Source organism: Oncorhynchus kisutch, linkage group LG21 (assembly GCF_002021735.2).
Source record: "Oncorhynchus kisutch isolate 150728-3 linkage group LG21, Okis_V2, whole genome shotgun sequence".
In the NCBI taxonomy this organism is placed as follows: Eukaryota; Metazoa; Chordata; class Actinopteri; order Salmoniformes; family Salmonidae; genus Oncorhynchus; species Oncorhynchus kisutch.
This window is the reverse complement of record NC_034194.2, coordinates 13,071,991-13,088,757: the sequence shown is the minus strand read 5'-3', so window position 1 is coordinate 13,088,757 and position 16,767 is coordinate 13,071,991. Positions and strand designations below refer to the sequence as shown.

The window sequence follows — 16,767 nt, the reverse complement described above, 5'->3', positions numbered from 1 at the left end:
GAGGGTGATTGACTGTCATCTTGAACTTCTTCCATTTTCTAATAATTGCGCCAAAAGTTGTTGCCTTCTCACCAAGCTGCTTGCCTATTGTCCTGTAGCCCAGCCCAGCCTTGTGCAGGTCTACAATTTTATCCCTGATGTCCTTACACAGCTCACTGGTCTTGGGCATTGTGGAGAGTTTGAAGTCTGTTTGACTGAGTGTGTGGACAGGTGTCTTTCATACAGGTAACGAGTTCAAACAGGTGCAGTTAATTCAGGTAATGAGTGGAGAACAGGAGGGCTTCTTAAAGAAAAACTAACAGGTCTGTGAGAGCCGGAATTCTTACTGGTTGGTAGGTGATCAAATACTTATGTCATGCAATAAAATGCAAATTAATTACTTAAAAATCATACAATGTGATTTTCTGGATTTTTGTTTTAGATTCCGTCTCTCACAGTTGAAGTGTACCTATGATAAAAATTAGACCTCTACATGCTTTGTAAGTAGGAAACACTGCTGATTTTGCAGGTTATCATATACTTGTTCTCCCCACTGTATCCTCATCAATCTACACACAATACCCCATAAAGACAAAGCGAAAACAGGTTTTTAGAATTGTTTGCAAATATATAAAAATCAGAAATACCTTATTTACTTAAGTATTCAGACCCTTTGCTATGAGACTCGAAATTGAGCTCAGGTGCATCCTTCATCATCCTTGAGACGTTTGTGCAACTTGATTGGAGTCCACCTGTGGTAAATTCAATTGATTGATGATTTGGAAAGGCACACACCTGTCTATATAAGGTCCCACAGTTTACAGTGCATATCAGAGCAAAAACCAAGCCAGAAGGTAGAAGGAATTGTCCGTAGAGGTCTGAGACAGGATCGTGGAAGAAGGGCCTTGGTCAGGGAGGTTGACCAATAACCCGACTGTCACTCTGGCAGACCTCCAGAGTTCCTCTCTGGAGATGGGAGAACCTTCCAGAAGGACAACCATCTCTGCAGCACTCCACCAATCAGGCCTTTATGGCAGAGAGATCAGACGGAAGCCACTCCTCAGTTAAAGACACATGACAGCCAAAAGGCACCTAAAGGACTCTCAGACAATGAGAAACAAGATGCTGTGCTCTGATGGAACCAAGAATGAACTCGTTGGCCTGAATGCCAAAAGAGAAACTCCCCAAATACAGGTGTGCCAAGCTTGTAGTGTCATACCCAAGAAGACTCGAGGCTGTAATTATTGCCAAAGGTGTTTCAACAAAGTGCTGAGTAAAGGGTCTGAATACTTATGAATATTTGATATTTCCGTTTTTAATACATTTGCAAAAATGTCCTAAAAACTGTTTTTGCATTATGGAGTATTGTGTGTAGATTGATGAGGGGGGAAAACAAATGTAATACATTTTAGAATAAGTAAAAAGTAAAGGCGTCTGAATACTTTCTGAATGCACTTAAGGCAAAACCTGAAAGGAGATCGTTGGGGTGGATGGGTAGCCGTGTAATGTGAACGTCTAGCAACCCAAAGCTTGCGTGTTTGAATCTCATCACGGACCACCTTAGCGTTTTAGCAACGTTGAAACTATTTACTACATTCTAGCTATTTGCAATTACTTAGCATGTTAGCTAACACTTCCCCTAACCCTTTAACATAACTCCTAACCTTAACCCCTAAGCTGGCTAATGTTAGCCACAACAAATTGGAATTCGTAACATATCATACATTTAGCAAATTAGTAACATATTGTATGTTCTGCAAATTCATAACATATTGAACAAATTGCAATTCGTAGCATATCATACGAATTGTAGTTCGTAACATATCATACAAAATGGATGATGGACATCCACAAGTTAATACATACCATACGAAATGTAACATACACTACATGACCAAAAGTCTGTGGACACCTGCTCATCTAACATCTCATTCCAAGATCATGGGTATTAATATGGAGTTGGTCCCCCCTTTGCTGCTATAACAGCCTCCACTCTTCAGGGAAGGCTTTCCACTAGATGTTGGAACATAGCTTCAGGGACTTGCTTCCATTCAGCCACAAGAGCCTTAGTGAGGTCGGGCACTGATGTTGGGCGATTAGACCTGGCTCACAGTCAGCGTTCCAATTCATCCCAAAGGTGTTCGATAGGGTTGAGGTCAGGGCTCTGTGCAGGCCAGTCATGTTCTTTCACACCGATCTTGACAAACCATTTCTGTATGGACCTTGCTTTGTGCATGGGGGCATTGTCATGCTGAAACAGGTAAGGGCCTTCCCCAAACTGCTGCCGCAAAGTTGAAAGTACAGAATCGTCTGGAATGTCATTGTATGCTGCAGCATTAAGATTTCCCTTCACTGGAACTAACAGCCAACCATTATTCCTCATCCACCAAACTTTACAGTTGGCCATATGCATTGGGGCAGGTAGCATTCTCCTGGCATCGGCCAAACCCAGATTCGTCCATTGGAATGCCAGATGGTGAAGCATGATTCATCACTACAGAGAACGTGTTTCCACTGCTCCAGAGTCCATTGGCGGTGAGCTTTATACCACTCCAGCCGACGCTTGGCAATGCACATGGGGATCTTAGGCTATTGTGTGGCTGCTCGGCCATGAAAACCCATTTCATGATGCAATAGGTCTGGGTGTAGCTGGTGCAGAGGAGTCAGGCGCAGGACAACAGAGATGAGTAATACACGTAAATTTACTCAAGACTTTCAAATACAAGTCGATCATACCGAGCCCACAATACGGACTGTAAATACAACAAAAAAACACGCACAAAAACCATGGGAAAACAGAGGGTTAAATAATGAACATGTAATTGGGGAATTGAAACCAGGTGTGTAAAACAAAGACAAAACAAATGGAAAATGAAAAGTGGATCGGCGATGGCTAGAAGGCCGGTGACGTCGACCGCCGAACGTCGCCCGAACAAGGAGAGGGACCGACTTCGGTGGAAGTCGTGACACATGAAGCTCCTGATGAACAGTTCTTGTGCTAAAGTTGCTTCCAGAAGGAGTTTGAAATTCGGTAGTGAGTGTTGCAACCGAGGACAGGCGATTTTTGTGTGGTCTTCCACTTCACGGCTGAGACGTTGTTGCTCTTAGACATTTCCACTTCACAATAACAGCACTTACAGTTGACCGGGGCAGCTCTAGCAGGGCAGAAATTTGACGAACACACTTGACGGTGCCAGTTGGAAAGTCACTGAGCTCTTCAGTAATTTTACTGTCAGTGTTTTTCTATGGAGATTGCATGGCGGTGTGCTCAATTTTATACACCTGTCAGCAAAGGGTGTGGCTGAATAACCAGTAATATCCACTAATTTGAAGCGGTGTCCACATACTTTTGTGTATATATATAGTGTATCATACTTAATATAGTATCTCGGATTTACATAAAGATTAATACAAAATGCTCTGAGGCCACGTTGCTCTGCTGCCTGTTAGGGGGTAAGTGAGGGCCTTGCCAAAAGTAGTGCACTCTATAGGGAGTAGGGAGCCTCGGTCTGTCTGGGACATCTCTACACCACCACTGCTGTTGTTCCATTGGCAGTTTGGAACTGCCAAGTAGCCATATGGCAAAGGCAATACTCTCCTCTGGTGAGACATGTCTGGCATGAGAACAAAGGACATGGATGGAGGAATGCAATTAACCATCATACACATACTTTCAACATTGTCTCTTAAACAAATCAATTGATCCTCTTGTATAAGTAAAGACCTGCTTTTTAATAGTTGGTTTCCTGTATCTAACCATTAATGGCACTGACTGAATTTGATATAGGCAGAGCACTGGGATAGACAACAGGCATGGCTTCATTTTGGCTTTGTTTTGTAAAACATAAAAAACATATATATATATATATATATATATATATTCTCTTGTCAATGCAATTGGGAATATTGAAATGACCCCATTTGTCACTTTGACTGAGGATTCATAAAAGTGTGTAAATTACATTTGTGGAGATGTTGGGGAAATATGTTTACATGCACTAAGGGTGCATAGTGGTGTTCATTCATCTGCAAATCCAATCAGTTTTAGCTTTAAGCACTAGCTTTAAGCACCAGCTGTCAGAGCAGCTCACAGATCACTGCACCTGTACATAGCCCATCTGTAATCAGCCCATCTATCTACCTACCTCATCCCCATACTGTATTTATTTATTTATCTTGCTCCTTTGCACCCCAGTATCTCTACTTGCACATTCATCTTCTGCACATCTACCATTCCGGTGTTTAATTTCTATATTGTAATTACTTCGCCACCATGGCTTATTTATTGCCTTAACTCCCTTATCTTACCTCATTTGCACTCACTGTATATAGACTTTTTGTTTTCTTTTGTTCTACTGTATTATTGACTATGTTTTGTTTATTCCATGTGTAACTCTGTGTTGTTGTATGTGTCGAACTGCTATGCTTTATCTTGGCCAGGTCGCAGTGGCAAATGAGAACTTGTTCTCAACTAGCCTACCTGGTTAAATAAAGGTGAAATAAAAAATAAATAATAATAGCATTAATTCAGAAAAGCAGATAGGCGTTTTGTGGCCATAATGACACCAGGGGGGATTGGTGCATGCAAATAAAATATAAATTATATGTCACGTCATCGCAATTGTACCTTGAAGTTCTTCCGGACACAAGCACATACATTTAAAATGCACTTGGCAGGTGAAAATAGGAGATATTGCAGGTTACTGCATCATTTTACAACCGTTTGAAAATACTCAAGTTGTGTAACAAACACAGCATCTGTACTGTAAAATGACACAGAGATATTCTGGTGGACTACAGCAAGCTGTTGGATCAATCACAGAGTTGTAGAAACAGTCATTTATCAGGAACTGCATAACTGTAAATATACCATAGCTGAAGTGACTATTTATGGACGCACCACATATCAGCAATTTGTTCCTTAGTTCTCATAATTTATGCGTAAAACACATGATTAAATTTGAGGACAAAAAATGGTCATGTTCACCTTTACTGCTTACTGGCAAAACAACACAGCAATTCATCCATTTGTTACCAACTTAACAAACAAATGAGGAAGCTTCTTTTTTTTTAAATCACATTTGACTTGTTAACAAACCCTTTATTAGCATAACGTTTATTATGCTCCACAATGATTGCCACAATCACTGCATTTAATTAACTGTCATTATGGTGTGTTCTGTTCCAGGAAATGTGCTGTTTCACTTGGAAGAGGAGTGTGGCAGGTTTCCATGGCTATGTCCCAAATGGCACCCTGTTCCCTATATAGTGCATTACTTTTGACCGGAGCCCTATGGATCCTGGTCAAAAGTAATGCACTATATAGGGAATACTATGCCATTTTCAACACACAGCCCATGGCCCAGGCTGGGATGGAGGGCTAATATAATTCTCCCCATTAGAGGGAAATCAGGTTGGGGCTGATTATGCATGCTGCCCGGACAGATCCTGTATGTCAAAGGCTCAGTTAGGCTGGGAGAATGATGAGGTGCTTACTGATGCATTAGGAGGCTGGCACAGTGGAATAAATAAAACTGTGTCTGCCAGTGTAGGCCTCAGCTCCTCCCACACAGAGAGGCTGACTGATCAGACTGGAGACTGCATAGCACTCAGAGGGTGTGTCCTAAATGGAACTCTATACTGAATAAAAATATAAATGCAACATGTAAAGTGTTGGCCCCATGTTCATGAGCTGAAATGAAATATCCCAGAAATGTTCCATATGCACAAAAACCTTATTTCTATCAAACTTTGTGCACATGTTTGTTTACATCCTTTTTAGTGAGCATTTCTCATTTGCCAAGATAATCCATCCACCTGACAGGTGTGGCATATCAAGACACTGATTAAACAGCATGATCATTACACAGGTGCACCTTGTGCTGGGGACAATAAAAGGCCGCTCTAAAATGTGCAGTTTTGTCACACAACACAATGCCGCAAATTTCCACCAGATCTGTTGCCAGAAAATGTCATGTTAATTTCTCTACCATAAGCGGCCTCAAACGTCATTTTAGAGAATTTGGCAGTACGTCCAACCAGGACGCTTTTTTGTAGGTCCACCACAGTGGCGGTTGGTGCCGTTTAAGATGAGGGAGGACAACAGTTTTTTTTAATGAGCATGGCCTTATTTCTATTACAGCATATTGGAGGACTGTCATTCATATTCCATTCACCTAGTTCAAAATAACATTGATAGGTTCAGGCTACTGCAAATTTTCCCTATACCCATCATGAGGTTGCCACAACCTAGCCTGTGAATTAACGTTTACAACGTAGGTCCACACAGGTCCTCTCAAATTTTCCCTTGACTTGTGGACTTCAGTGCACAACAAATCAGATGTCCGTGACCCCCCAAATCAGATGTCCCCCCCTCCCCGATCGTCACTGCAGGCTCTTGACTGGGGACCGTCGCTGGAGGCTCCTTTCCCTGGATCATCACTGCAGGCTCCGGGCCATGGATCATCACTGGAGGCTTCGTGCCATGGATCATCAGTAGAGGCTTCGTGCCATGGATCATCACTGGAGGCTTCGGGCCAAGGATTTTCACTGGAGGCTTCGTGCCATGGATCATCACTGGAGGCTTCGGGCCATGGATCATCACTGGAGGCTTTGTACGTGGAGCCGGAACAGGTCTCACCAGACTGAGAAGACGTACTGGAAGCCTGGTGCGTGGAGCTCCCACAACACGTCCTGGCTGGATACCCACTTTAGCTTGGTGAGTGTGGAGAGCTGGCACAGGACGCACTGGGCTATGAAGGCACACTGGAGGCATAGTGGGTAGAGCCGGTGCGGGATATACTGGGCCGTGGAGGCGCACTGGAGGTCTGGAGCGTAGAGCTGGCACAACGCGTCCTGGCTGAATACCCCCTGTAGCACGGCAAGTGCGGGGAGCAGGCACAGGCCACACTGGGTTGTGCTGGTGAACTGGGGATACCACGCGTAGAGCTGGCGCAGGATAACCTGGACCGAAGAGACGCACCGGAGACCAGGAGTGCTGAGCCGGCACAATCCGTCCTGGCTTAATGCCCACTCTAGCACGGCAACTGCGGGGAGCTGGCACAGAGCGCACCTGGCAGTGAATGCGCATCACAGTGCGCATCACCGCATAACACGGCATAACCGGTCACACGCTCCCCACGGTAAGCACAGGGAGTTGGCTCAGGTCTAAACTCTGACTCCGCCAATCTCCCTGTGTGCCTTTGGGGCTGCCTCTTGTGCTTGCTTCGAGGTCGCAAACCCCAGTGTCGACCTTGTTCCTCCCTCGCTGCCTCCGTCTGCTCCCATGGAAGACGATCCATTCCGGCCTTGATCTCCTCCCACGTCCAGGATCCTTTACTGTCTAAGATGTCCTCCCATGTCCAGTCCTCCTGGCCACGCTGCTTGGTCCATTTTTGGTGGGATCTTCTGTAACGGCTTTCATTGGTAGAAGGAGACCAAGGCGCAGCGTTGGCAGGCATACATAATCTTTTTATTGATGACACCAAAACAAAATAACAAAGACAAAAAAAATGAAAGTGCACAGTTCTGTAAGGCTAAGAAACTAAACAGAAAACAAGATCCCACAAAAACCAAAAGGAAAAATGACAACTTATATATGATCCCCAATCAGAGACAACGATAGACAGCTGCCTCTGATTGGGAACCACACTCGGCCAAAAACAAAGAAATAGAAAACATAGACTTTCCCACCCGAGTCACACCCTGACCTAACCAAACATAGAGAATAATAAGGATCTCTAAGATCAGGGCGTGACAATATCATAAACGCTACACACAGCCTATATAGTTGTCACAATATTAGCTAAAGTAACATCATAATCACATAGCTAATATAACTAATGCGTTAGTAAACCCGCTACAATCATGCAGCACCGTGTACAACCAGTAAGCAGTTTAACAGTTACATCGGCGGGCCCCGGTGGCAATAATTAGTCAAACCAAAAAGCTTACCTTGCCTGGGAAGAGTTCCGGTGTTGGATAGTCATAGCCTGCTAGCTAACATAGCATCCATCTATTTGAGCCGGGTGTTTGAGTAGGCTAAACTAGCTAGTTGCATTTGATAGCTAAGTAAGTAAAAGTTTTTTTTGTACAAATTATAGCTAGCGCTCTCTCTCTTGCTCCTCCTTCATTTTTGAAGGAATGAATCTGTTCAAAACTGTTCAACGATTGTCTTTCTCTTTGAGTCAGCTCTCACCACATTTTATGCACTGCAGTGCTAGCTAGCTGTAGCTTATGCTTTTAGTACTAGATTCCTTTTCTGATCCTTTGATTGGGTGGACAACATGTCAGTTCATGCTGCAAGAGCTCTGAGAGGTCAAAGGAGGTCTTCCCGGAAGTTGTCATAATTACTGTGTATGTCCATGGAAGGGGGTGAGAACCATGAGCCTCCTAGGTTTTGTATTTAAGTCAATGTACCCACAGGAGGATGTAGCATAGCTGTCCTCCGGCTGCACCATGGTGCTACCCTGACTGCTGTTGAGGCTTCTATGTACCTTCATTGCAAAAACAATATGTTTTAATCTATTATTTGGTGAAAATATTTTGTATAGTTTTCTCAAAATAACTTTTAAAATGTTTCACGATCTTCAGGAAATTCACTGAGGAGGATGGTCCTCCCCTTCCTCCTCTTAGGAGCCTCCATACTCCACTAAGGCTCTACCACAATGTCACGAATGTGTTAATGAAATGCTTAGTACTTACTTTATGTTTAGTTCAATAAAGTCAATAGAGTTTTGAATTCCGTCTCATAAAAGTTTGACGAGCACACTGGTCACCCCGATCCAGAACATCAGGTACTTCTCGTTATATCTGTGTGTATAATGAAAAAAGGAACACTAGTAAATGGGTAAAATGAACAATTATAAACCAAGAGCTCATTTTTTATTTCAGCCTGTCACGGCTAACCTAGCTGTCACCTGCCGCCCACAGCCTATTAAAACATCATTTAGAGCTGTGTTGACTGTAGAGAACATTGTGGACACTCACTACAGTCTCCTGGCCCAGCCACATTTGTGATTAACCCTGCTGTCACAATACTGAGAGAGCCTCTCTCTCTATCTCCCTCTCTCTCATTGCTGAAGTGGCAGACAAGGTTGTCACGCTCTGGCGAGGCTGCCTATGGATTCGATGTCCAATTCTGTTTTTGTTCTGTTTTTTGTGTCTCCAACCGACCATTCAATTCATTCTTCCGGCTGGTTTAGGATGCAGAATAAAATATAAAATTCCACGCATACGAGGTTGGTCCACTCAATGATGACAATGGACAATGAAATGGAAATGAATCCATTCATTGTCTGTGCTTATAATCATGATTAAAGTCATAAAGAGAGCCAGCCTTATAATTCATTTGCAGTTAAATATTTTTTGGATTTCTAATTGGGCAGGCTGTTGAAATCGCAGTTTTTCCTGAAGGAATTTCAATCCTTCTGAGACTCTGTTAGTGTATTCTTCCCTGTGCTCAGACCCATTTTAGATGTATGCCCTTTGAGGTCAATATCTACAGAAATGGATCTTAAAGACAGACTGAAAATGTGCTATCCCACCAGCAATGTCCTTAATCAATAACATGACTGTCTGAGAAGAAACAGATAATGTACCTGAAGAATGGCAAAACATGGCCTAATGATGCAAATAGCCTAATGATAGTTTGACATGCTGTGCTACTGAGGAGGTAATTAACAGTGCTCCTATGGCCCAGTTCATGAACACACACGGACTAGGTTACAATGCATGGTCATTTATATGCAGTGTGTTCCACTGTCTTTAAAACACCCAACAGATCACTCACTGGTGGGATTCACAATCAATTTGTTTAATCCAAGATTTTCATTCGATAATGATAATGGTTTACCAAATCAACCAAGTTAAATTTCAAGAATATTGTAAATGCCGTTTTTCATTATGACAAATCAATGACAGTGAAATTATGTGAAAATGACTGATTGTCTTATACAAAGCCTATCTGTAAGTGAACCTATTTGAGCCATAATGCACGGAACCTGTAACAGTAGGATTATGTGCAGCTGTCCTTTTGTCCAATGGCATGGGTTTTGGGGACTAAAACAGTGTTTTTATTGTGTCTGCATGCTCCCTTGTTCTTGCACTTGACGGCACCAAAATCCCTGCACTTGGTTATAGAAATCTATGCATAGCGCGTTTCATAGCACGTGATGTGGCTTTCTAAAGCAATGCTTCATAAATACGCACATAAAAAAAACTCTGACATCGCAGCAACCAGAACTTTAGACCAGTGCGAAGGGCGCACATGAGAGCGCGGATGCCAAAGGAAATGAGCGCCCATCAAGAAACCTTATAAACCAATAAATTACCACTTAGATATTATATAGAAAATATATTTATATAAGTGTTAAATGTTTTTACCTTTCCTTGTTTCGATGATTAAACGTATATTTATTTAGTCAGATACAGCGCGTCAAGGTTGGATTAATGATTGGAGACAGTTTGGGTGGAGGGAAGTCAACACCTGAGCGAGCGATGTGAAGGTAAAAACATGTTTTGTTGTATTTCATTTACCGTTTTAATTTAATAAGGAATCATTTCCCCCCAAATTACAGCGTCATGTATAATTAAATGTATTGCGATTTATTCGGCTAAAATAAATGATTTAGGCCAATGTGTCCTAATTCAGGACTCTCATTCATTTCACAGTACAAAAACGCTACAAACAAAAAACATTTGTATTGACATCAACACATTAACCTAAACGTTAACGAAGCCTATACAATGGCATTGAATAGTAGATCTAGAATTCATTTGAAAAATAAAAGGTGAAACCCATTGATAGAATAATAACCAATTTAAGGGAAGCCTATAGTGGTGAAAGTGAAACTAACGTTTACAAAGTAGGGCATTTAGCCTATTAGTCTAATATTGTGAAATTATAAATGCAGTTAAAAGTTAAGATAATGAATTTAGGACTCTTGAAATACATTTAGTAAAATATAAACCAACGTTATAAAGGCTTCATTCACTTTTAGATAACAGTACACCCCATCAGTATACCCCATCAGCTTCGGTATGACTGCACCTGTGTGCACCATCCTATGGCGACTGCTAAGCATGAGAACGATAGCACAGAATAACAGTAAAGGGAATGTATAACAGGAGCCGTGTTTAGTGATCTCATGTATTCAAACATAAACTAAATCGACTGTCTCCTGTTGCACATGAGTTATCTGACAGGAGTGGCATTTTCTCTCTGTGTGACATGCAGGGCAATAGCTTATCCTTTGCCCATCCCTAATGGTTAGCATACTCTATCAACATTTTTTTTTTAAAGAAGGCTGCCCCTCAGGCTAATGATTATCATTAGATAATTATAAAGTAATATAATTTATAGAATGAGATATAGCAGGTTGGAGTTAAAACACCCTGATGATTTTGCTCATTCAAGCAATGTGAGAAAAACCCAATCTAAGACATGGTTTCATTTTGGCCACGGAATATGTGATTCAGTGCCATTCAATGCCAGTTAAACTGTCATAGAAGATTATCAAATAACATTCAGCTCAGACACCCATACATACCCCACAACACATGCCACCAGGGGTCTCTTCACAGTCCCCAAGTCCAAAAAGAATTCACGGTAACGCACAGTATTATTCAGAGCCTTGATCGCATGGAACTCGCTTCCATCTCCAATTACTCAAGCAATAAGCAAAACTACCATTACAATTTTAATTAACAACATCTCATGGAACGGCGGGGACTGTCAGGGGACACACACAGACACTCTAACACACACATCATTGGTTGTTGTTGTATTGGTTGTATTATTATTTTATTGTTATTGTGTGTGTATATCATGGAATTTTTTATTTGTGTGACTGTCCTTGTCTATTAGTGCACCAGTGTTTTGTTACTTGTCATGTTCTGTATTTTTTGTGGACCCCAGCAAGAATATCTGCTGCCTCTGCAAAAGCTAGTGGGGATCCAAAGAACAAAAAGAAAAACATAATTATGTCTGTCCACAAATATTTCTCTCATCATTTCATAGGTTAACCAGGAATCATCTTAAACCGCAGTGTTCACCTCTCAGGCCCAGTCATGAAGTCTGTGCTAGATGGTGTGGCTGACACCACCTTCCGGACTATAACATCTGGACTGCAGTACCTGGGCTCCAACGATGCCATCTATGATGACACCACCATCAACGCTGACTTCACTAAGGGTGGATTGTCCGTCCAGAAGCCTCTCTCTGCTTTCCTCAGTAACTCTTTCCCAGACAAAGTGCCTGGAGATGAGGAACTCATCCTCAAAGGCATCCCATTCTTCCCTACCAATGCCACAGATCTGTTTGGCAACCGGAGTGGCTTTGGAGATGAGGGAACCGGAATCCAGTGTGGGGAGAACTTCATGGATATGGAATGCTTCATGATCCTTACCCCTAGCCAGCAGCTGGCTGTGGCGGTGATGTCACTCACCCTGGGCACCTTCACGGTGTTGGAGAACCTTATCGTGCTGTGTGTGATACTCCAATCCCGCACCCTGCGCTGCCGCCCCTCCTACCACTTCATAGGCAGCCTGGCTGTAGCCGACCTGCTGGGCAGCGTCATCTTCGTCTACAGCTTTCTGGACTTCCATGTGTTCCACAGAAAAGACAGCCCCAACGTGTTCCTCTTCAAGCTGGGCGGAGTCACCGCCTCGTTCACAGCCTCTGTGGGAAGCCTGTTTCTCACTGCTATAGACCGCTACATCTCCATCCACAGGCCCCTGGCCTACAGGCGCATCGTCACGCGGACCAAGGCTGTCATCGCCTTCTGCGTGATGTGGACTATCTCCATTGTCTTCGCAGTGCTCCCTCTGCTGGGCTGGAACTGCAAGCAGCTCAACTCGGTCTGCTCAGACATCTTTCCGCTTATCGACGAGAAGTACCTGATGTTCTGGATCGGGGTGACTAGTGTGCTCGTCTTCTTCATCATCTACGCCTACATGTACATCCTGTGGAAGGCCCATCACCACGCCGTGCGCATGCTGAGCCGCACCTCCCAGAAGAGCCTGGTGGTGTACTCGGCGGATGGGACTAAGTCGCAGACCATGCGCCCTGAGCAGACGCGCATGGACATCCGCCTGGCCAAGACACTGGTCCTCATCCTGGTGGTGCTGGTCATCTGCTGGGGCCCTGTGCTGGCCATCATGGTCTACGACCTGTTTTGGAAGATGGATGACGATATTAAGACAGTGTTTGCTTTCGCCAGCATGCTCTGTCTGCTCAACTCAACCGTCAATCCAATCATTTACGCCCTGAGGAGCAAGGACATGCGACACGCCTTCCTAAACTCATGCCAGGCGTGCCGGGGCAGTGCCCAGCAGCTGGACAATAGCCTGGAGTCTGACTGCCAGAACAGGCACATTGCTGCCAACAGGGCTGCAGAGAGCTGTGTGAAGACCACTGTGAAAATAGCCAAAGTGACCATGTCTGTCTCCACTGAGACATCTGCAGAAGCTGTCTAGCTGGTCATCATCATGTCACAGCGATATTGCGTCACGAGATGGGGATGGACCTTCCACAGGATGTAATGAATTACACACATAGCTAAATGCTTCAGCGGTTCATTACTTAATTGTTTTATGTTTACGAGGTGTGCCAGTATAGTGTTCCAGTGCCTAAGTGCCAAATAGATTTTTTAAAGGTGATGAAGACAGTGGGATGGGGACTGTTGGCCATAGACTTCATGATGATAAAACTGTAGAAGGCTTAGCATATTTTTTTGTACTGTGAATTCAGGTTCTGAACCAATGATATATTCATTCATGGGATAAGGGGCTAATTAAGTTTTTGAGATTAGAAGTATGTTTCAGTATGTTATCAAGATGTCAATATGTGTTCCATAAAGAAGATAAATCATTTAGGCTTTGAGAAGCCAGAACAGGCATTGGCTTTGTCCAGGCGTTATGTACAAATATACAGTGTTGTGTGAAGAGTTCCATTTTATTTACATAAGGGCCTAACTTTAATTTACTTAAGACATGTATGATCCATAAAGCGACAGAGGAACCGTTGCCTTTGTATTTTCTCTTTATATCGACCGGTCTGAGTTAATTTTTTTATACAGAAATAACTAACAGGAAATCAAATCTGACCTGACTTTGTGTAGACAGCTCCATTGACTGTTTGAGTCATCTTTCATATAGAAGCTGGATGAATCTGAAAACCACAGTCTTCAATGTAATGAAATAAATGTGCCATTTGAGGCCACAGTAAGCTAAATCTGCTTTAAATACTTATAAGATGTGGTCACGAAGTCAAAAATCTACAATGTCATAATAAGGTATTGTGCCTTTCATATCTTTGTCTCTACTCTTGGGTATAGTGGTATGTTTTCAATAAAAAATGAATGTATACCAAACAATTTTACAGTGTTACATACAATGCAGTTCCAAAAAATGATTTCATTATGAGTCTGTCTTTAAAACAGTTTGTCAACGCAACAATGTATTGTATGGCTAAAGCTTGAGCACAGGTCATGAAAATTGAAATCTGGTTGCAGTGTGCTGGCCACACTACCATAATAATCATAGAACTACATGCAATAGATACATTTGTGAATAACTTTACAACTTGATTAAAAAAAAAATTGAAATCTACCTTCTGTTCGACACCTCATCAAATTGTGTCAGTGTTACCGTAAACATAACTTAACTTGATTAGGATTATTTTGATATTTGAGGAGATCACAATAGCTACCCTAGAGTAGACATACTGCACAGCTTTTAGATAAACAAAACAAGAAGATAGCCTGTCTGTCAGTTTTTAGGTTGACTGCAGTTCATTCTTATCAAAGGCAAGCCTTTCATTCGTTAGCAGAGAAAACATTAGAATGAGTCTCTTACCAGTGTTGATGAAAATGGTCATTTTCAATTATATTATATAGGACTTTTAATCTAGAACTATCACTCAGTTAACATTGTTCTTTAGACATTTATCTTGGTGTTAAACTACTACCGACAGCTGTTTACCAGTATGCTTTGCTGCCTCTTGTAATGTTGAGTGTTGGAAATCAAATGTTAAACTGTTAAGTGGCTTCTGTACTGTGGTGGCATCTGAGAAGTCTTTGGGGGGGGAAAAAAATCTGCGGTATTCAACAGTTTTTTTTCTTCATATTGCAATGTAATGTTTCCAAGCTTTTGAATAAAGTCACAGCTGGTTATCATGTCTTCTGCCCAAGTTCATGATTATTTGATGAAAAGCTGTAGGCTAGTAGGTATAGTGTGTTCAGCCTACAAAAGAGAAGAAAATCGCAATAGAACAAATTTGATAAACTGTAATAAGTGACCCCAAGGTCTTGTGTGAATATCACCCTTCCTTCCTCTTTTCTTTGAAGTAATCTCTGATAACAAGGTGTTAGATCTGTCACAAATAGGTGTAAGCAGAGATCCACTCATATAACTTATACAACCATACACCCATGGCTTATACACCTACACCAACCATGTCAGGTACGGTATGTTATTACTCCACTCAAGAAGGCAATAAAGGAAGGACACTGAACAGAAATCTATTTTTTCCCAAGAATAGAACGCTATGATGCAGCCTGCAGAAGTCAGAGAAAATACTCCTTTTGGCTTCGTGGAGCAGAGCTGTTGTGAAGGAAGTTTTCAAGGAAGTGCATTTGTGTTTATACAGGACCTTCTGCACCCACCTACCATCAACAAATTATGTCAATGTGGAGCTATACTGAGCCCTCCGCATTGTTACAACATTTGAGAAGGCACGGTGATGCGATATGAGGCTTGATTTGGCCCCTGCACCCCTCTAGAGGCTTTGGAATCGCATCACACCCCCATACAAAGCTTATGACCACATTTTTGGCTAAAGTATAAGTTGGCTTTAAAGGGAAGCATGGACTCCTGACGCTTTCCCGCCCTCTTGTGGACGATATACAACACTGCCCTCACTGTCTCGCATCCACAGGATGGGAATTTCCCAGCAACTTCCCAGCAACTTCCCAGCAACTCCCAGCAAAAATCCCAGCAGAACAGGCCTGCTGGGATTACAATCCTACAGGATGAATAATTATAATACAGTTGTTATAATACAATACAATATAATAATATATAACTGAGGGCTTTAGGGTTGTATGTATAAAGCACCTCCGATTGAGCATTGACCTCCAATCAGTTCCCACTCTCCATGTAATCTCATCCATTGTGATTTAAAAATGGTTAAACGTATCCTTAATTAGCACTCATACTCTAAGACGCTTGATACATAGGGCCCCCTACGTGGAACTTTGACAGTGCTAAAAGCAGTGCTATGCATATTATAAACAGACAATACTTTTTTTTGAACAGTTCAGATTTACAGCTGAACAGAGACACATGAAAGAGGCAATGCTATGAACATGATTTCATAGGATGTCAGTTCAGGTATAATCTCTCGTGGACAGATTTTGCATGCCAGCCACTACACAACACAACACTAAATAATACATTAATTGCACTATAATGGTGACAAACGGTGCCCGCAAACAGTTAGGGCTTGCATACAGCTGTCCCAACAGCAGTGTCGTGTCAGTAGTCCCAACAGCTTATCACTGCTACACCTGGCTATCAGCGGAGCCTTGTCTGGCAGTGAAACAGTTCATTCAGCCTCATTTACTGCCTTTTAAAAAACATAGCTGATATGGCTGCCTTGCTTCAACAAATGTGATTTCTACTGACAATTGAGATGTACATGCTGTTCTGTACCATCACTCATTCATATATCTTCATGTACATATTCTTTATCCCTTTACACTTGTGTGTATAAGGTAGTTGTTGTGG

The 16,767-nt window shown here is 42.4% G+C and overlaps 1 protein-coding gene across 1 annotated transcript; it reads left to right on the top strand.

Moving 5' to 3' along the window:
* The first annotated feature begins 10,208 nt into the window (after positions 1 to 10,208).
* On the top strand, positions 10,209 to 15,158 carry cnr1 (cannabinoid receptor 1). The gene is made up of 2 exons (XM_020454833.2): positions 10,209 to 10,484; positions 11,999 to 15,158. The coding sequence occupies exon 2, from the start codon at positions 12,049 to 12,051 to the stop codon at positions 13,453 to 13,455; it is 1,407 nt and encodes a 468-aa protein (XP_020310422.1). The 5' UTR covers positions 10,209 to 10,484; positions 11,999 to 12,048; the 3' UTR covers positions 13,456 to 15,158.
* Positions 15,159 to 16,767: the final 1,609 nt, after the last annotated feature.